Here is a 21,347-nt window from a genome sequence, read left to right on the forward strand (position 1 = left end):
TATTTGTTATCTAAATATAATGCACCAAATAGGTGTGTATTTTACAAAAAAAAAAAAATTAATTCACAAATAAAGAATGACCACATAAATTCATTTGCATATTTTATAAAAAAACATACAATAAATTTAAAAATAGGCTAATTTTTTTTTTTAAAAAAAAAAAACTCAATGTTATGAATTTTATATGGTATTTTTCTATATATTCATATTTTTATTTTGGTTGGTTCCATCATTATGTTGCTATTTGGACTAATACAACTGCTCATTACTCAAGATTTTACATTTGATTAAGAAACTAAAGCCAAAGTTAGTTGTGTTGATCCATAACACTGTTCTTTTTTAGGCACAAAAAAAATTGCTTGGATGAGTTAATTTGAAGTTGATCTTTGCTAATTAGGAAGTATTTTCCATTATCATACATAATACATGTTTTGGGGTCCCTTTGAACGAAGTCAGAGCAGCAATTGTTAGGTACTAATCCAACAAAATCAAGGTCTTATTCGGATGTGATCTTCACTATTGCCTTGTCAAAGCAGAGATGTAATGCCAAATATGCTGGGCTATGAAGGGTGTTTAATTTATCATATTATTATTAATAAATATATATCTTTACAAGTCTTTATAAAAGATGGTGCTCAATTATCTTTTAGAAAACAATTATCAAGATTAAAGCTTGGGATATTATAAAATTAAAAATGTAATCTTCCTAGCAATTGTTGGCATTAATTTAGTTAAATGCTAATTAAAAAGTGCATTTATTTATTTATTTATTTTCTTTTGATTTCAACAAAATCATACTATAAAATTATGTCATAATGAAGTTAATACAATTAATAATAAAATTTTTAAATTCAATAACAAATCTTAAAAAAAAGCAATTTAATACACTTCTAAAATAATCAAGTTAATTTATATTTACCTAAATATTAGCTTTGAACTAAACATGATGACTATTGTCCCTTGCTAATCCCTGCCTAATGTTTAAAATCAACAATTTTACCTACGGAAATTAATCTCTTGCTAAATAAAAATTCTAAAAAATAAAATACCCAGGGATTAGCTACGGACAAATAATAACAACTATTTTTTCTAGCTAATCCCTAGGTAATGTTAAAGCTATTTAGTTTACCCAGGGATTAGCTAGGGACAAATAACAACGAACATTTTACCTAGCTAATCCCTGGGTAATGTTAAAATTGTTTAATTTTACCCAGGGATTAGCTAGTGTATAGATACCAACAGATAATTTTCGATAGTAATTCATTGCTAAATATTACCCGCGTAATTCCCGCGATATTTAGCAATGGAATAGCTTGGGAAAGTTTTGCCCTTGCTAATTCCCTAGGTATTGCCCTGTGTAATCCCTGGGCAATGTTTTTAACCTTTGTATCTAATCATTCCATTCTATTCCCTATCTATTCCCTAGCTAATTAGCTAGGAAAATGTTTCTTAGGTAATTTTCGTTGGTAATTAATAATTTTCTTGTAGTGATTGTGCCTTTTCTTAATCATATTGGAGATGATCTTTGTTCACCACACAATAATTCTGTTAGATCTTGTGATGAATTTAAAAAGCAATCTGGGCATATTGACAAAGTAACAACAAGCAAAGCTGAGAGAATTTTGAATAATCGACTACGAGTAAAGACTTCTATATGATGTTCGATGGTTTACATTTCAAGCTTGTGCTTTTAGAGGTCATGATGAGACACTAGATTCAAAGAATCGTGGAAGCTTTCTTGAGTTGATTGAACTAATGGCTTCTTACAATGATCAAGTTAATAAAGTTGTATTGGAACATGCTCCAAAATCAGCTAAGTATGTTTCACATTTAATTCAAAAGGAGATTTTGCATATTCTCGCAAATAAGGTGTGGAACAAGATTCGAGAAGATATTAGAGAGTCAAAATTTTATATTATTGTTAATGAGGCACATGATGAATCCAAGAAAGAACAAATGGCTCTTATATTGAGATTTGTTGATGAAAGTGGTATTATTAGAGAGTGCTTCTTTGATATTTCTGATGTTAAGGATACATCTGCATTAGCTCTTAAGAATAACATATGTTCTATTCTTTCTCGTCATACCTTTGGTGTTCAAAACATTCGTGGTCAAGGTTACGATGGAGCTAGCAACATGCGTGGAGAGTGGAAAGGATTGCAAGCATTATTTCTGAATGACTATCCTTCTGCTTATTATGTGCAATGTTTAGCTCATCGACTACAATTGGCTCTAGTTGTTGCATCAAGAGAGGTACATTCTATTCATGAGTTTTTCAATAATTTGAGTTTCATTATAAATTCTGTTGATGCTTTATGTAAATGTTGTGAAGAATTGCAAATTGCCCAAGCAACTAAAATTGCAAGCATGCTAACTAGTGATGAGGTTGTGACTGGGAAAGGTGCCAATCAAATTGGCACTTAAAAAGAGCAGGTGATACTCGTTGGGGTTCTCATTTTTATTCTATATGCAGCCTTACAAGAATGTATGATGCCACTTGTTGTGTGCTTGAAAATATTGAAAAAGATGGATCTACTTTTTCTCAAAGAGGGGATGCTAGTGTTGCTTTGAAGATAATTCAATCATTTTCATTTTCATTTTGCACTTAATGAAAGAGGTCATAGGGATTACTGATATACTATGTCAAGCATTGCAAAAAAAAAAAAAAAATAATCTCAAGACATTTTGAATGCTATGCATTTGGTTTCAAGTAAAAAAATATTGATTCAAAAATTGAGAGAAGAAGGTTGGAATAGGTTGCTTGAGAATGTGTTATCATTTTGTGAAAAACATGATTTGAATGCTCCAGATTTAAGTTCTCAGTTTGGTGAACGTCGACGCCAACACCAACAAAGTCAAATCATGATAGAGCATCACTATCATTTTGACATATTTAATGAGGTCATTGATTTTCAGTTGCAGAAGCTAAATAGTAGATTAAATGTGCAAGCCATGGATCTTTTGACACTTAGCAGGATCCGAGGGAAATGTATGAATCTTTTAATATTGATAATATTTGCACTATTGCAGAAAAGTATTACCCTTTTGATTTTAGTGAGCAATAGATACCGAATTTGAATTTTTAATTGAAGCATTTTGAATATGAAATACAAAATGATGAGAAGCTGCAAAATCTATCTTCTTTGTCACAATTATGCACTATTTTGAAAGAGATTGAAAAATCGAAGACATATTAACTTCTTGACAGATTGATATGACTTGTTTTAACTCTTCCAGTTTCTGCAACAACTAGTGAGCGAGTATTTTCAGCTATGAAGATCATCAAAACAAGGCTACGAAACAAGATCGAATATGGCTTTCTTGTAGATAATTTAGTTGTCAACATCAAAAGAGAAATTGTAGAGACATTTAGTTCATATTCAAAGCTTGAAGATTTTGTGATGTTAAAAGAATGGCACTCACAATTTTAGATATATGATTTTTTTGTCCACCTATTTGATATATAATGTCATGAAATTTTTATTATTAATTGTTGAACTTTTTGGCCCCACCAAGATTTAGTAGCAAGATCCGCCACTGATGCTTTATGTTCTTTGGATTTTTTCAATTTTCATTATTGGTAAACTTATTTTTATTGATTAACATTAATCTCATTTTGAATTATCACTAGAATTTAGAGGTCTAAAGTAGGTAGTTTTAGTCATGATATTGCCAATACGATTTTCACTTTGAAGACAATTAAATTGGGCCACCTAAATGATTGAGGTTGGGCTTCAAAGTATAGTAGTAGATATTTTTGTATCTTATCAAACTATTAAATCTCAAGGCTACAATGGTCATTGAAATAGTTGAACGCATTTATGAAAAGTAAAGATATTTAGTTATTTAAACAAATAAATTTGTCTAGAAATTTGTCAAAGAAATTTGTCTGGCCTTGTTTGGATTAGTTTCTGCAAAGCCTAGAAGTGTTTTTTTTATAAGTTGAGCGTTTTTGGGCTAAAAAAAATTGTTTGGATTAGCTTGTTTATAGAAGCAGAAGCTGCAAAAAAAAAAACAAAACAAAAAACACTGTTTTTTTTAGAAGCTGTTCATGTGATGCTTTTGAAAAAAAGCACTTTTTAGAAGCTATTTGGGGTTACACAATTACTTAAATACTCTTATGAAATAAAGAAATGACCTAGGTTTTTAAGGTTTCTCTCTAAGCTTTTCATATCCCATCTAGTCTTCTCTACCTCCAAGATCTAAAGGTCCCCCTCCCATCCACTCCTGCCCCACCTCCGTGTGATAAATCCAAAATAATTGGATATTATAATAATTCAATGAATACCCATTTTAGTAATTTGTTACTGAAAAAGTCCTTCTATATATACACATCCAAACGACTTCACAAATATAAAAGTATTTTTGCAATAACATTTTTAACACAAAATACAAAGAAAACTTAAGTTCCTTTGAGATGCACTTTTTTAAGAAGTCCTTCTACTAAATTAAAAAGAAAATACTTTTTTAAAAAAAAAAAACCAATCCAAACAAGGATGCTTATGCTTAAGTTTCTTCATTATCTTGATTTTTGGGCTTGAACAGTTATATTCTTTTGGTGGTCAAAATAATGAGAGAATTGACCATTATTTCATAATTATCTCTATTGAGGGTTGGGAGTTCAATGACTATAAATTTGGCTTAATGAAGCCGAAATAAAATTTGATTTAATACTCATGCTAATTAACACTTTTATAGTATATTCTTTGGTAAAACTTTAAATGCTAACATAATATTTAGAAAGATACTTGACTAAAGCCATTAATGCTACTTATGTTGTTATGTAAACTATAGGTGGAACTTATGACTTTTCTGAACATGTCACTTTGTCTATAAATCAAGTGCAAATTCATTTCACAATTGTTGAAAGTTTAACAACTTCAAGTAGGACTTTCATCTTCAATTCTACATACAAAGCCTTGTCTCTGAAATTTTGTGATAGAAGTATATATTCGAGCTTAATATGAATGAATGATATATTATTATTAGGTTACAATAATATGGGACGAAGTCAAAGGCCTTTGGATGGACTTGTGAATAGGTATTGAGTTGCAAGTGGCTTTGCTAATGATTCAAAGAAGCAATACAAATTTTATAAAGACTATTAATAGCAAACACATTCAAAGCACATTAGAAGATCCAATTCAATTCATGATAAGAATATGCTGCAAAGCATTTTGTAGCAAAGCATCACCTGTACTACAAAGAGAGGGTAATAAGATTGCAAATCAAATCAACATATATAGAAAGTGTACGTGCAATTCAAGACTAGCGTCATGAGTACAATTAACCTTCCCAAAGAAAAAGTTGTAAATTAGAAATTATTTTTCATTTGAAATTATTAACAGAGTTAAATTTTGATGTAGAATAAATTAGTTGGTCTTTAGAGTTAAGAGAACCACTACCATATTAAGGCTAAGTTCTTTGGTGTTTTGATTTGGTTATTGTTAATCAAGAGTTAGAGACCAGGTTAGTTGTGTAATTAAATTGTGAGTTTAGCTCTCCATACCTACTACGATGGAAGAGAGCTTGATTTTAGATTTTATTCTTTGATCTTAATTATCAAATTGTTATTAGAGCCATATGGACAATAGTAGGAGGTGTATCCAAGCTAATGGTAAAATAAATCGTGGAATCACTAGGGTTTGCCAACCATCATGTCATACAGATTATTGATTATCAGGGCCAGTCTTAATCAAATGGGCCCTATGTAAAACTAAAATAATAATAATTTTTATTAAATAACAAATTATATAATAAAAATAAAAAATATTGCTAATCAATATATAAGATAAATCAAGGTTATATATTTGGAAAATAAAATAAAATAAAATCTTACCATATAATTTTGTTGATAAAATAATAATAATAAATAAAAATTTTGAATATAATCTTTATTAAAAAAAAATGAATTGTGTCGCCCAAGTCATGGGCCCAACCTTGATGACAAAGTAAAAATAATTTAATTTAATATTATCATGTAAGTAAAATATAATAATCTTATATGGCACATTCCTTATTCGCCTATGCCTAGGCTCAGCCTTTGTGATTAAAGTATAGATGTCCAACTATAGGAGATCTTAAGGGCTCTTTATCAATTGGGGCTCCTGGCCCTAAGCCAGGGAGTGAGATATCAAGAAAGCTTGGTTATCCCTAATACTACAGTGAGTGAAATTGAGGTCTAGTTCTTCATTAAGGTTTATCCCTACTTTTATGATCTGAGGATGTCGGAAGTTCAGAGGAGTTCACCGTCCGGGATCATATAACTATCATCTAAACTGCCTAAATTTAAAGATAATTTGAACATTGAATACTTGCTCAATTTGGTGTCTAAGGTAGAGAGATTTGCCAATGTAATGGGATCTTAAAGGAGAAGATAGTCAAGTTTGTGCCATATAAGATAAACAAAGGTGCTTTGGTCAAGCAGGAACAAAAAAGAAACGATCATGACAAAGGAAGCAAGCCATCTAAGCTTGAAAGAAGATAAAGCAAAAGTTATTCAAGAGGTTTTTGCCACATAACTACGGGCAACTTGTAACAATCTGGACTTTTGAAGGGCTAATTATCAAGCATGTAAGGACCTTTTTGCAAGTTTTTCGATGTTCAACGGTTTAGTTCTAAATTTATAGGGGCTTTTTAATAATGATTTTAGGATGAGGAGTTGGGGGGTAGTTTCAGTTGGAAAATGACAAAAAATATAAAAACTTGTGTGATGAGGCGACACTTCTACACAATTAACACTCCACAATTATTAATGCAAGTAGATACCTCATATCCCTTCATGTGTGATAACTTAGACTCTTGCATCACTCCATCCACGATCTCACCATGATTCTCACATCATTCTACCATCACCATCTCATAGCTTCATAATCTCCGTTCTTATCATTCTCAATTGTCTTTTTTTCTTTATAAATGGCTACAAGCACCGCCCAGAAGGGGTGTTAAAGGGATATGCATGTACGATGGTGCACAAATTACGGTGGCTTAATGATCTCTTAGGGATTTATCTTGTGGGATGGGCTAACATGCGAGGCAATTAGGGCCTCCTACGTGCACCTATGATAATATATATCAATAACCACAATCCCACAATAGTAAATTACTCTTGTCTTGTAACCCTAGAGGGGTGGAGAATACGACCCTTCCTACAGGAGACCCCATTTTAAAGTGGGTGAACAATACTGATATATTATTTCTGCAATATATTTACAATATGTTTACATAGTACAACAGCACAAGAGATTTGACCTTGCACCACTCACCCACCCTCCAAAATTTCTATCTTTCCCATTATTTCAATTTTAATCTAACCACAGAACTATTCACAAAGTGAATTGGTTTTCATCAGCTACTGTGCAAGCTTTAAATTTCCGAAATCGAACTGTCGCGGCTAGGTAGTGGTTGAGATTAAATTTGAGCTCAATGTTAAAATTTTGGACTTTTTTTTTGTAGGGATTGTACATGTAGGTTCTTGAGTATGTATAGTGGTAGAATGTATGTTTAGCTAGATAGGTGGAACATTATGGTATTCATGATCTTAAAGCAAAATTATCTATGAAAGAAATCTACGTGTTGTACTGTGATGAGTTGTTGGCACTATTATAGAAAGATAGGACTTTGGTGAGAGGTTTTATAAAGTCGATTAATGCTATTACTTTTGAATAGTAAAGTGGAATGCTCTCATAGTTCAGGTGTGTAATCAAGTTAAAGTTGGATTCCTTGCCATATTTGTTTTGATGAATTATCATTTCATTTTCAATGATATGTGCGATGCATTCCTAAAGTATGCTCTTTATGTTCTCTTTTGACACTATTGGTATTTACTTTGGAAAAATGGTTGTCAAACACCTTTTGCTCGTATGATCATGCTTTTGGTAATTTTGTGAATGTGATTTTACTAGTATTCATGGAATTGAATGATTTATCTAATACAATTGATTTAGCAAAGTGTGGTTAATGTGGGACATTGAACCATGAATTTTTGTGGTTAAACTTTTAAATGTGAAAAAGTTGGTTTGAGGTATTCATATATATATATATATATATATATATGTATGTATGTATATATATATATATATATATATTTGATTTCATTTTAATAATGGTGATCGAGGGTCTTAGCCCTAGTGTATTTGTGCTTTTGGCATTCCTTGATATGAAAATAATTTTTATTTATGAAATACAAATGCTTGTCCGGGATGTGTTCATTTTGATATGTTTGAAACTTGAATTCCCTGAACACTATTGTGACTCTTGATGTTGTTAACCTTGTAAGATTATGTTATGGGCTTCGGCTCTATTCTGTGCTTATGTTTTGATGGTGATGAGGTTGTAACCCGCCCACTTTAGTAGGGGGATTCCTCACTGTCCACCCTGTAGAGGTGTCGTGGGAGTCCTTTTTATCATACCCATTTCAGGTGGTACACTGTGGATCTTTACTGGGTAATACATCGAGAACCCGGGGCACCCCACGGGGTCTTAGAAGTCCAACATCAAGGGTATGATGACCTTGATGGCTCTCAACTTAGTCGCAACGGCGGCTAATGTCGGAGAAGTTTTTAGGCTATAGTTTTGAGAATGGCTTTATATTTCAATTCTTGCAAAAAATCATGCTTTTTGGAATGGATCTTTGAATTGTGAACTCCATATACAACTTTAAATATCGTTTTTGGGAAGATGACCTTATTGTTGAGTTTTGAAGCGGATATTGTTTATGATTTCATTTGGACCACCGTATTATGCCATAAGCTTTCTTAAAATCTTGAAGTTTTATTCAGTTTTGGAATGCTAAAATATGTATTGTTAACGATTTTGTGACGAGGTTCACTATGATCTCTTCAAAGTTTGTATTATGCCAAAAATTGTTATTCTTGAGTATTGGAAGCCTTATTTGGTTAAATTGGTTATTATGCTCATTTTGGAACTTTTATATATATATATATGTGTGTGTACTTATGTGGACATGTTTACATATGCTGAAATGTTTTGAAGTTATATATGCATATTTGTAAAAGCTTGTTTATTTTTGGTTAATTGTTATGGTTTTATATCCTTTTAGAATTGTGCTAATTTACTCACTGAGTGACATTAGTTACTCACATATCTCCCCTCTTTTCAGGCTTTAGTGTTTAGCGGCGTCGTGGTGAGGTGAAATGCTTGGCAATTGTATATATCTTTCATCTTCATCTCAAGTTTTGTGTATGGTTATTTTTTAACATAGTTGCATTGTACAAGGAATATGAATCCACTAGTGTCATTAATTCTGTAGTTGTAGTATTTCCACACTTTTCTCATTTCCTTGGAAAATCTTGGTTGTACTTGTTACTTGTATGTCTCTTGGAATCCTATCATCATGTTTATGGAAATTTTGTTTTCCTTGTGTTCATCGTGTTTCCTATTTTATATGACTCGTATTTGTGATTTTGAGTATAGGATTGTGGAAATCTAGGGAAAATTGTTAGCCTTGCTATAATTCGAGGGTTGAGTGGTGTGTATGTCCCTCCTTGGGTTGTCGTGTGCTGATTTTGCGTGACGAGGTGTGACACTTAGGGTACATAATGGGTGTCCCACAAGTGCACGGGGTCGTCAAGTAATACCTCTCGTGCGAACACGAGAGGGTCGTATTCCCAAGGGCCCGAGAAAGCTACCCTTACTTCCTTGTTACAATGTTGTTTGACCTACAACTACGAGTAATAAGGGGAATGCAAGGAAACTAAACTAATGCAATTAATGAAGGCAAGATACGGGGAAACAATCAAGGAAGAAAATGGTCACGGATGAGGATTCCCTCGGGGGTTACTAAAGTGTGTAGGATGCTAGAACTAACATGTATATGGCTAGTTGGACCGAGAAAACCCTAGATTAGGTCAATCCGATGATCAGGGCGATCGACCCCTAATCCGGTACGAGTATTGGATACAGAATCTCTTCCACCCAAATCCTCCTATGATTGTAATGGGAATAGTGGCTTTCTCAAATTAGTGTTAGAACAAGAACTAGTACTTAACCCTAAAATAGGAGGGGTACAAATACCCGATGGTCACAGCGTATTTATACATATTTCCCTTCCAAGTTTGGTGAGTCTAACACTAGGGCAATGGTCATGCAACCTAGCATTACCTAGAAGTTGATACACAGAGTTTTCATGCATACCAAGATATTCAAATACACCAAGCATGAATCACAAACAAGCCAAAATACAATAGAAAGAACTAAGCATCCATACAAGCACAAGTTCACCCCCAAGGTTCTTCTACATCCGGTGACCTTGGGGTTTTAGTTGCTCATAATCTCAAAATACACAATCAAAAGCATGAGAACAACTAAACCAAACATAGGAGAACTCCCTCCAAAGATGAAGGTCGGAGAAGCTTCCAAAGACGCCACTCGAAGGGGTGGCTTCCCGTCGTCTTCAACCTCCTAGCTTCAAGCCCTAGGAGTAGGTCTCGCCCAAGATTGCGCTCTCCTTGCCGATTTCTCCACGAAAATGCCCTCCAATCTCTTCTCCTTGGTCAGATCTAGCGTGGTGGTGTGTAGCTCCAAGAAGAAGGCAAAAAGTTCCCAAAAGAAAGCTCTAGAAATCCTTAAAAAGGCTGAGTTCAGGATAGCTAACAGGTGGCTTAACGGTCAATATATGGCCCGTGAGGCTGCCTGGAAAACGGGCCGAAAATCTGAGTAAGTTGCTACAGTATTGCTACACTAAACTGCTACAGTGGTCATCGCTCTCTAAATCGCTTACGACAGACCTCACGGCCGTGAGGTTACCCATGAGGGTTTCCAGACTTATAATTTCTTTCATGTCTTCGTAATACAGTGCTGCTATAGTGCTAGGGCCTCTAAAATGGTGTTTTTAATGCCAATTTCTTCTCAAATCCCGTTGCCGAGCTCCCTAGGCTTTATTTGCACCTGTAACACGAAAGGAACCAATTCAGACCGAAGACAGGCATCGATTCATACAGAAATATGTGAAGCATGCACACAAATACATATAAAATACATACATTTAGATGTTTATCAGTACACTTTATTACTTATAATGCATCTATATTTACATAGATGTATGTATAGTTACATTAGAGCATATCAACTATATTATCCATTTAAGTTCCTTTTTCTTATGGTTGTTGTTGTTTATATTATTATTATTCTAATTATTATTATTATTGTTATTATCATTATCATTATTATTTAATTTAGGAAATTAGCTTTTGATATATATAAAAGAATTTTACTCTCCTGCAATGAACGTAAAACCTTCAGTTGCACTTTTCTCCAGCTGACTTAGATTCAACTTCCATATGCAGTGATTACTATTTAACAAACAAGTAGATTAATAAACATTTTAAACCTTTAGCTAATTGGTTGTGAGAATATCTACCTATCTTTAGATTAATTTATTACTCTAAGTTTAAAATTTTTTGAGCATCTAAAATAACAAAACAAAATTAAACTTTTATTGATTCTCCAAGCATGAAATGATTCACTAAAACTTTCAATGTAAGAGTATGAATATGGAGGAGAGTAATAAAGTTCACATTGCTAACTGTACATCTATGTCTAGTAAAATTCTCTCCTCTCAAATTGCACTCTTGTGGGTAAGTTTTATGAAGAGAAATTCAGAAAGGGCGCCAAGCTTGGAGGGAAGAGCAAAGAGAACAACCGATGAAAGAAATTCAAATCCAACTCAAGTGCTTTGGAGCAAGCCTGCCAAATTAGTAGAATCTTTAAATGAGGTGGTTGCGGGTGATTGGGTTGATGGATTGCTGACGTGGCACAGAAGCAAGAGAGAACAAAGGTTGAATACCAAGCTGGCAGGGTTTGTCATGAATGATGGTGTGGCCAAGAGAAGGGGAGATGCAAGCACGCATCACGAGGGATTCATTACTCTCGCAGGAAAGATAATAAAAGAGGAAAAGAAAGGCAGAGGAGGGTAGAGGAGTAAAGACTGAGAGTGGTTTGATTCTGGGAAGAAGTTGTGCTCTAACGACTACCATCGGTGACCGGACAGGAGGGTAGTGATGCCTAATTTATGGTTTTCTTCTTGTTCTTATTATTTTTGAGTAGATCTGTTGATCTGTGATACTTTAATTTCTTTTAGATGAACCCTGGATGTTTGAATGCTTAATATTTGCTAGATTGTGGTGGTGATGGATGATCTGATGAGATCTATGAATACTTGGTTTTTTGAATGAATTTAGCAATGCATTAGAAGTGAATCAATTGATTTAGTTCTTGAAGTTGTTGAAGATTGTCGAGATCTGAATGTCATGGTTGTGATTTGGGTGTTTCTTAGTTATAGATCTACTAGTTCTGGTGATTGCTTCGGTAGATCATAACATTTTGGTGCTTTCGTTGTAAATATTCAACTGATTGAGAATAAAAGAAGGAACAAGACTGAAGGATCTATATGATAAAATGGATGTGATACTAACAACTATGGATCAAAGGGAGGAAAGGATCATGATGGCCATGGAACAAAGAGAAGAGAAAGTTAAAGAGTTGGAGCAAACTCTGAATAATATATCCAAATATATTAAATCTCTGCAAGACCAAAGTCCCAACAATTCTTCTTCTTCAATTCAGCAACCAGTTCACATAGAATTTCCTGAACAGACAGTCTACAGAAGACCACAACATCATCAACACAGGACTGTGAAAGTAGACTTTCCAAGGTTTGATGGACAGGATGTATTACCTTGGATATATAAAGCTGAACAGTACTTTGAATATTATAGAGTTGAAGATATGGAGAGGTTATAGCTTGCTGTGATACACTTTGAAGGTCCAATGGTACCATGGTATCAGATGTTATAGAAATCAAGTGTGCTAACATCATGGATAGCATTGGTGAAGGCTCTAGAACAAGCTTATGGTCCATCCATATATGAAGCTCCAGAGTATGCTTTGTTTGACATTTTCAGGAAGATACAATAGCCAATTATTACAAAAAATTCATGGAATTAGCTAATTGAGTGGAAAGGATGACTCCCTCTGCAATATTAGCTCGATTCATTAATGGATCGAAGAAAGATATTCAAAGGGATGTAATTCCTTGGAGGCCAGAATATTTACAGCAATAGTTGCTTTGGCAAAGTTATATGAGGAGAAATATATTCCTGTTAGGATGTATTGGACTCGAAGAAATCAAGCTAATCATGATATCATTAACATTGTTAATGCAACAAAGACGGTAGCAGCTCCAATTAAAGCCACTCCAACTTTACCTACTTTAGTATCTCCAGCAACTCATCAAACATTACCATCAACAATGGGGTATAATAATCAATACATGAGGATTAGTTTTAATGAAATACAGTTGATAAAAGCAAAGGGACTTTGTTTCAATTGTGATGAAAACTTCACACCATGTCACAAATGTGCCAATAAAAGATTATTGTTGCTTCAATGGGATGAAGAACCACCAGATAATTCAAATACAGAAGATTCTGAATTTGTGGTAGAATTAGATTCTAGCCCACAGAATGAAAATGAGCAGTCTCCGAAGTTATCATTGAATGCTATGAATAGTGCACTAGTGTCAGGTACTATGAGGTTCTTAGGATTAATCAATAGGCAGCCAGTCAAAATTCTTTTGGATGGAGGCAGTGATGATAGCTTTATACAACCCAGAATTATAAAATTTTTACAGTTAGATATACAGCCAACTGATCCTTTTAAAGTCTTGGTGGGAAATGGGAAATCACTGCAAGTAGAAGGCATCATTGATGAATTGCAGGTAAAAAATCAAGGTTTTACTTTAAAATTTCCAGTATATCTGTTGCCAATTGTAGGAGCTGAGGTTATTCTAGGGGCTGCTTGGCTAGCTACACTTGGGCCTCACATGATGGATTATTGGACATTGTCAATCCAATTTTACCATGATAATCAGTTTATCACATTGAAAGGAGAAAAGCAGTGTGGACCTCAACAGGCTTCTATACATCAATTGAATCGCTTGTGTACCACACATTCAATAACATAATGTTATCAAGTTTCTGCTACAGATATAGATGTAGTAAATTCAGGGCAATTGAATTCTCTGATAACCATATCACAGGAAGAGTAAACATTACAATTTTCATCTGAAATGCCTGAGACATTGAAACAGTTGCTATTAAAATATCATAAGGTATTTTTAGAGCCAATTGGGCTTTCTCATTCTAGAGCTTGTAATCATCGAATTCATCTACAAACCTCTACAGCTCCAGTTAAAGTGAAGCCTTATCGATATCCTCATAGCCAAAAAATGCATTTAAAGTATGGCAGCTCAGATGTTGCAGGAAGGTTTGATCGAGCCAAGTAATAACCCTTTTTCATCTCCTGTTATTCTTGTTAAGAAGGATGGAACTTGGCATTTTTTGCACTGACTATAGAGCTTTAAATTCCATCATAATTAAAGATACCTTCCGAATACTTGCTATGGATGAGCTCTTGGATGAACTCAAGGGGGCCAAATTTTTTTCTAAACTAGACTTATGGTCTTGTTATCATCAGGTACTGTTACATTTAGATGATAAACATAAATCTTCTTTTCACACACACCATGGACATTTCCAATGGTTGGTGATGCCATTTGGTTTATCAAATACCCTTGCTACATTCCAAGCTTTGATGAATGGGATTTTTCAATTTGTCATGTGTCGATTTGTGCTGATTTTTTGAGGATATTCTGGTTTACAGTAAGGATTGGGACAATCATTTAGATCATCTGGAGATTGTTTTAATCACATTATTGGAGCATCAATTATAAGCCAAATATTCTAAGTGCAGTTTTGGGCTTCTTCAAGTGGAATATTTGGGGCATATTGTATTAGAATATGGAGTTCAGATGGACAAAACCAAAATTGAAGTAATCATCAAGTGGCAAGAACCAATCAACATTAAACAATTGAGGGGTTTTTTAGGCCTTAGTGGCTATTATATAATATTTAGGCATCACTATGCATCAATTGTGGCTTCTTTAACAGAATTGCTCAGAAAAGATAGTTTTCAATGGTTTGCTAATGCTCAGTCAACTTTTCTTAAATTGAAACAAGCTATTGCTTATGCACCAGTTCTTTAATTACCAGATTTTTAGCAACCATTTGTGCTTGAGACAGATGCTTCTTGCATAGGGATTGGAGTAGTCCTTAGCCAGACTAAGCACCCTATTGCCTATTTCTCAAAAAAATTAACTCCTAACATGCAAAAGCAGTCTGCTTATGTTAGAGAGTTCTTTTCTGTTACAGAGGCAGTAGCTAAATTTAGACACTATTTAATGGATCATCCATTCATTATTCAAACTGATCAAGAAGCTCTGAAACACTTATGTCAAAAGGTCATTCAAACACCTGAGCAGCAAAAATGGTTACCCAAATTACTGGGGTATAACTTCACTATTGAATATAATCAAGGGAAAGAAAATATACCTATTGATGCTCTTTCTCGATGCCATATGATGACTGTTTCATCTCCTCAATGTCACTTAATTCCATAGCTACAAACTTTACAACCGAAAGATCCTATGTGTGCTGATCTTATTCAATTAATTCAAAAGTAGCAACAATCTGATTCTATATATGCCTGGAAACATGAAATACTGTGGAAAGATAATAAAATTGTTGTACCTAATAATGATGCTCTTCAGAAACAATTATTTCATGAATAACATGCCACACTAGTTGGAGGGTTATGTTGGGTCCTTGAGAACACATGCCCGCGTAGGGTAAATTTTTTAGTAGGTTACTAAACTTTAGCTCATTTTCACTTTGATTACCGAACTTCAATTTGGATCAATTTGATCAGTCAATTTTAATTTGATTTCACCGGGTAATAAATCAAGGGTTTGAACCCCCAATTGATTACGTGGTTGTCTGAAAATCAGAGTCATCCCTCCCCATGACACATTATTAAGTCTATTATATGTGTGCATGTTATCGAAAAAGATTCACATCATTCATTTGGGAGCTAAAATCCCTTGATTTACTACCCAGTGAAATCAAATTAAAGTTGAGTGACCAAATTGATGTAAATTGAAGTTCGGTGATCAAAGTGAAAATGAGCCAAAGTTTAGAAACCTAATAAAAAATTTATCATGCCCGCATATCACATCAATTTTATTGGAAAAGATTGAAACAGGCTGTGGTTGATTTTGTCAAATCCTGCATAACTTGTCAAAAAGCTAAATCTGATCATACTCATCTAAGGGGACTATTACAACCGTTGTCAACTCCTCAAAGAATTTAAGAAGATATTGCTATGGACTTTATTATTGGGCTTCCTAGTTCCAAAGGATTCATAGTGATTTATGTGGTAATTAATAGGTTATCCAAAATTGCCCATTTTATTCCTTTGAAGACTGACTTTATTAGAACTATTGTTGCAGACGTTTTCATCAAGAATGTGCTGAAAATTCATGGCATTCCTAAATCTTTTATCAGTGGCAGGGATAAAGTATTTCTTAGCAATTTTTGGCACCACTTATTTACTGCAATGGGTACAACTCTATCCATGTCTTCAGTGTATCACCCTCAAATGGATGGACAAATGGAAGCTTCAAAGAAATGCATTGAACTTTATCTTCATTGATTTATCTCTGAAAAACCCAAACGGGCACAATATTGGTACATCACTTCTCTTCACAGTAGTGCTGGAATGACTCCTTTTCAGATTGTTTTCGGCAGAGATCCACCAGTATTAATGCCATATTATGCCAATGAAAACAATCCTTCTGAGGTATCAGCCTTATTACATCAAAGGGGATTTGATTTTGGCTAAATTGAAACACAATTTGAGCATTGCTCAAGCTCGCATGAAGCGCATGGTAGACAAGAAGCTCACAGAAGTGTCATTTATTGAGGAAGAATAGGTCTTTGTCAAACTGCAACCCTACAGGCAACATTCATTAGCTCTGTGAGAAAAAATCAGAAGCTTTGGATGAGGTATTTTGGTCCTTTTAGAATACTTTAAAGAATTGGACACGTTGCTTATAAATTGGAATTACCATTGATAGCCAAGATCCATCCAGTCTTTCATGTATCACAACTTACGAAATGTGTGGGTGATCCTACATCCCAGCCAGTGAGTTTTCCATTATCATTACTGACTACCGAGGAAGGACTTGTGTTACAACCTGTGGCAATTCATAAATTTCATACTATTATACGAAGTAATCAGGCAATTCACCAAGCTTTGATTCAATGGCAAGTCTACCATTTGAGCAGAATACTTGGGAGAATGTGACTCACTTACAATAATACTTTCCTCACCTAGACCTTGAGGACAAGATTTGTGTTAATGGGAGGGGTATTGTTATGAAGAGAAATTCAGAAAGGGTGCCAAGCTTGGAGTGAAGAGGAGAGAAAACAACCGATGAAAGAAATTCAAATCTATATCAAGTGCTTGGGAGCAAGCTAGCCAAATTAGCAGAATCTTTAAATGAGGTGGCTGCTGATGATTGGGTTGTTGGATTGTTAACGTGGCGTAGAAGCAAGAGAGAACAAAGGTTGAATACCAAGCTAATAGGGTTTGTCATGAATGATGGCATGACAAATAGAAGGGAAGGTGTGAGCACGCATCGCGAGGGTTTCATTACTCCAGCTGGAAAGATAACAAAAAGGGAAAAGGCATGTAGAGGAGGGTAGAGGAGTAAAGACTGAGAGTGGCTTGGTTTTGGGAAGAAGCTGTGCTCCAACAACTACCGTCGGCGACCGGACAGAAGGACAGTGATGCCCAATTTATGGTTTTCTTATTCTTATTATTTTTGAGTAGATCTATTGATCTGTGATACTTTAATTGCTTTTGGATGAACCTTGGATGTTTGAATGCTTAATATTTTCTAGACTGTGGTGGTGATGGATGATCTGATGAGATCCATGAATCTTTGGTTGTTTGAATGAATTTAACACTGTATTAGAAGTGAATCAGTTGATTTAGCTCTCAAAATTATTAAAGATTGTTGAGATATGAATTTCCTAGTTGTGATTTGGGTGTTTCTTAGTTATAGATCTACTAGTTCCGGTGATTGCTTCAGTAGATCATAACAGTAAGCTGAAAGTTTCATCAAACTGTTCAGTGATATACATTGAAATTACAAAGGAGCTATGCTACTTTTGGGGAAGTGAAGTTAATGGGATGTGTTAAAACAGGTATAATCACCAAAATAGTCCCTGTACTTTTCTCTCTCTTCCCTTTTGGTCCCTCTACTAAAAAATGCTTCCGACTAGTCCCTCTACTTTTGAAAATGTGCCCACTTAGTTAAAAATGCTCCCAACCAGTCCCTCTACTTTTAGAAATGTACCCACTTAGTCTCTCTTAGTGGGCACATTTCTAAAAGTAGAAGGATTGGTTGGGAGCATTTTTAACTAAGTGGGCACATTTTCAAAAGTAGAGGGACTAGTCGGGAGCATTTCTGAGTAGAGGGACCAAAAGGGAAGAGAGAGAAAAGTAGAGGGACCAACTAGGGTATTATACCGTTAAAACACAGTCAAAGTCATTTAAGGCTTGAATGACAGTTAGCACCCATTTATACTCTTATAACCAAAACTATATTTTACTTATATTATGAAAAAAAGTAAATCATGCATTATTGCTAATTTTATGCAGTCTAGCACGACAAAGGTTTGCATGTTATTCATATTCGGTGTCAATTTAATTTACCGGCATATTATAACTTTAAGTTGAAATCATTATTAGACATTGTAGCAATCATCATCATTTACCATGTATTATTTTGTGGCCTATATCAATTAACACTCTTGAGTATTTTGCATCACACTACTATCATATGATCAAGAATTTGATATTTAAATTTTTATCATTCTGTGATAAGGTCTGCCTAGCTGACACTGGTGCTTTTCACGCCAGTTATGGAGCAAGCAGTATTAAAACTTGAAGCAACATTAACTGCTATAGAATTAAGAACACCATGGATACCTATTATATCTAATATAAATGCAAAGCTTCATTCTAATCCTGAGGCAATCAAGAAAATTTTGGCAAATCCAGTAACTATTTGAGAATATCCAAGTTATATTTGTTTTATAGATAAATGATATTAATCTTCTTTGAGACACTTGCCTCCCGATAAAAATGGGTGACTCCCTATAATTCAATTTGAGTTGACTGTAAATTAATTAAGACACTGGTGGAAAAAGGCCTTAAAAAATTTTTTAACTTGGGATTCCGAAAGGTATGTAATTCTCAAGTTTCATCCTTTGACGACCATTCTCAAGAATGCTTTTTACTTTTTCAACTACAATAGTTCAGATTATTACTGAAATCGTGAAGAAAATGGACAAAATATTCATATTTATATTGATATCCATTACAGTCTGCACTTAAGTATGACTGAATTTGATAACTTTGACTGATAAAGAATGTAATACAAATGATTCTTGCTAAGTTTTTGGGAAAGAGGAGCGGGGCGAACCACTGTAGACTCCAGGGCGACGCATGACGCCCTCGTGGAACAGTGAGGGACGCAGCCACGTGGCGCCTGAACCACCCGTACTACAACCACTATTCACAACTCACGTAATGCGCTCACTGAGAATCGAACTCTCACCACTCGGTGAGAGCTCTATCGGCGACCTGTATACCAATAAACCCGAAGGTCGTTGGCGATTCTTGCTAAGTTGCTATTAGAATTGAAGATAATGTGCAATAGTCAGAGAACTCAAATTGGGTTTTCAAAGAAGTATTCAACAATTAAAGATCATTTCATTTCGATTTCATTGCTCTTGTTAGCCATGATCCACTCCAATCTGATGTTTAATAAGATCTAGTACTGAGAAATTCAATGAAGAGAATAAGCCCAAGTCTAATATATAGTGTGTACGTATTTCATGACTTGGTTGGATTGTTGGCTTAGCGATGGATAGAGAGTGCTATTGCTTAGATAGATCAATTGAATTTTGTGTATTGTATGAACCTTGTTAAGAGTACTTGTTTTCTATGAAATATATCCACTTAAAAAAATTTCAAGTTCCAAAAAATTTGGAAGTAAAACATCAATTTATACTGTATTTTGGTTGGACATATAGGGGCTGATCCCATCGTCCATATTCCATATAGTGTTTCAGAGACTCACTCCAATATACATCATTTGACTTATATATGACATGAGGACTTGATCATATATATTCTTCTTTCAATATTGGCCTTAAATCCATTGATCCATATCAAAACACCATGAATCAATTTTCGTATGGAGGAAGAAAGGCCATTCATCTCACAAAAACTGCCATCCATCCATCTATCAATTTGCACAAACTCCATAAGCACAAGTAATCATCACCAAAGAACACAAAATCTCATTAAAGAGACATCAACAACAAACGATTTAGAGTACAACAACAACAAACTTGACTATTCATTTCATTCCTTAATTACACCATTTCACCCAGACTTCATCCTGTCGAGCTGGTTCAAAGCAGGCTGCAGAATGTTATACAGCACCCAAAGAATAGCCGGCACGACGACGAAAAGCAACAGCAGTCCCCGGCTATCACTGGAAGATGACGCATCGGCGATCGCTGCAAGCTCATCAGCAGAGGCGTTTCCTGGCGCCATGAAACCAGCTGCAGCCAAGCCACCACCTAAGCCCAGCCCAACAATGAAGCCTTTCTCACTATTCATGCGGTCGAGCTGGTTAAGTGCTGGTTGTAGTATGTTATAAAGGACCCATAGAATGGCAGGGATCAAAGGGATGAGAAGAGCAAGCCCCCGGTTATCGCCTTCGGCTATATCGGCGATTTGCTGAGCAGCGAAGGCAGTGTCAGTGTAACTTAAAGCCGAGAAAATGGCTCCGGCGACAGCGGTAGAGGTTAGTGGTGATTTGAAGATAGCCAGTCCTTTGGGTAGGTTTTGGAGGGAGAGGAGGGAGATAGGTTTGAGAATTGGTGAAGGTTTTGAAGTGTGGGAAGGTGGTGGAGTTATGTTGAGGGACTTGGCATTGAACATGGCCATTGATGCTATGGTTGCAGCCATTAGAGGGAGTGGTTGTGAGATAGAGGTGAGAAGCAAGTGCAAGAAGGGAAAGGAAGCTTGGGTGAGTTTGTGAGGAGAGGTAGGGAAGGAAGCTTGTGATAAGAGGGAGTGGTCTTTGAGGGAGTGTGGACAATGAGTGCCCAATGGTGTGATGACTAGTGGATTCTCATCTTATCTAATGGGATGGCAGTGGCATGATGTGAGCCATTGCCTTCTTTTCTTATCCACTTGGATGCCACCAGAGATTTTTTGTGTCATTAGTTTTGTTAATTGAAGGGATATAATAGAGTTTTATTTATTTATGGATGTTTAATCATAAAGAATGTACGGATTGTTAAATTCTCTACATGTTTATTTGTTCAGCCATTTGAGAGATG

General features: G+C 34.9%; 2 protein-coding genes across 2 annotated transcripts; one reads left to right on the plus strand and one right to left on the minus strand.

Annotated features, from left to right (window-relative positions):
• The first annotated feature begins 1,755 nt into the window (after positions 1–1,755).
• Positions 1,756–3,431, plus strand: LOC120259964. Its single transcript, XM_039267417.1, has 3 exons — positions 1,756–2,401; positions 2,810–2,989; positions 3,238–3,431. The coding sequence occupies exons 1-3, from the start codon at positions 1,756–1,758 to the stop codon at positions 3,429–3,431; spliced, it is 1,020 nt and encodes a 339-aa protein (XP_039123351.1).
• A 16,840-nt stretch (positions 3,432–20,271) lies between these two features.
• Positions 20,272–21,085, minus strand: LOC120260479 (photosystem II core complex proteins psbY, chloroplastic). Its single transcript, XM_039267962.1, has one exon. It carries the CDS (start codon positions 20,968–20,970, stop codon positions 20,380–20,382), a length of 591 nt encoding a protein of 196 aa, XP_039123896.1. The 5' UTR covers positions 20,971–21,085; the 3' UTR covers positions 20,272–20,379.
• Between the last annotated feature and the right edge of the window lie 262 nt (positions 21,086–21,347).

This window comes from Dioscorea cayenensis, chromosome 5, assembly GCF_009730915.1.
Source record: "Dioscorea cayenensis subsp. rotundata cultivar TDr96_F1 chromosome 5, TDr96_F1_v2_PseudoChromosome.rev07_lg8_w22 25.fasta, whole genome shotgun sequence".
Taxonomy (NCBI): Eukaryota; Viridiplantae; Streptophyta; class Magnoliopsida; order Dioscoreales; family Dioscoreaceae; genus Dioscorea; species Dioscorea cayenensis.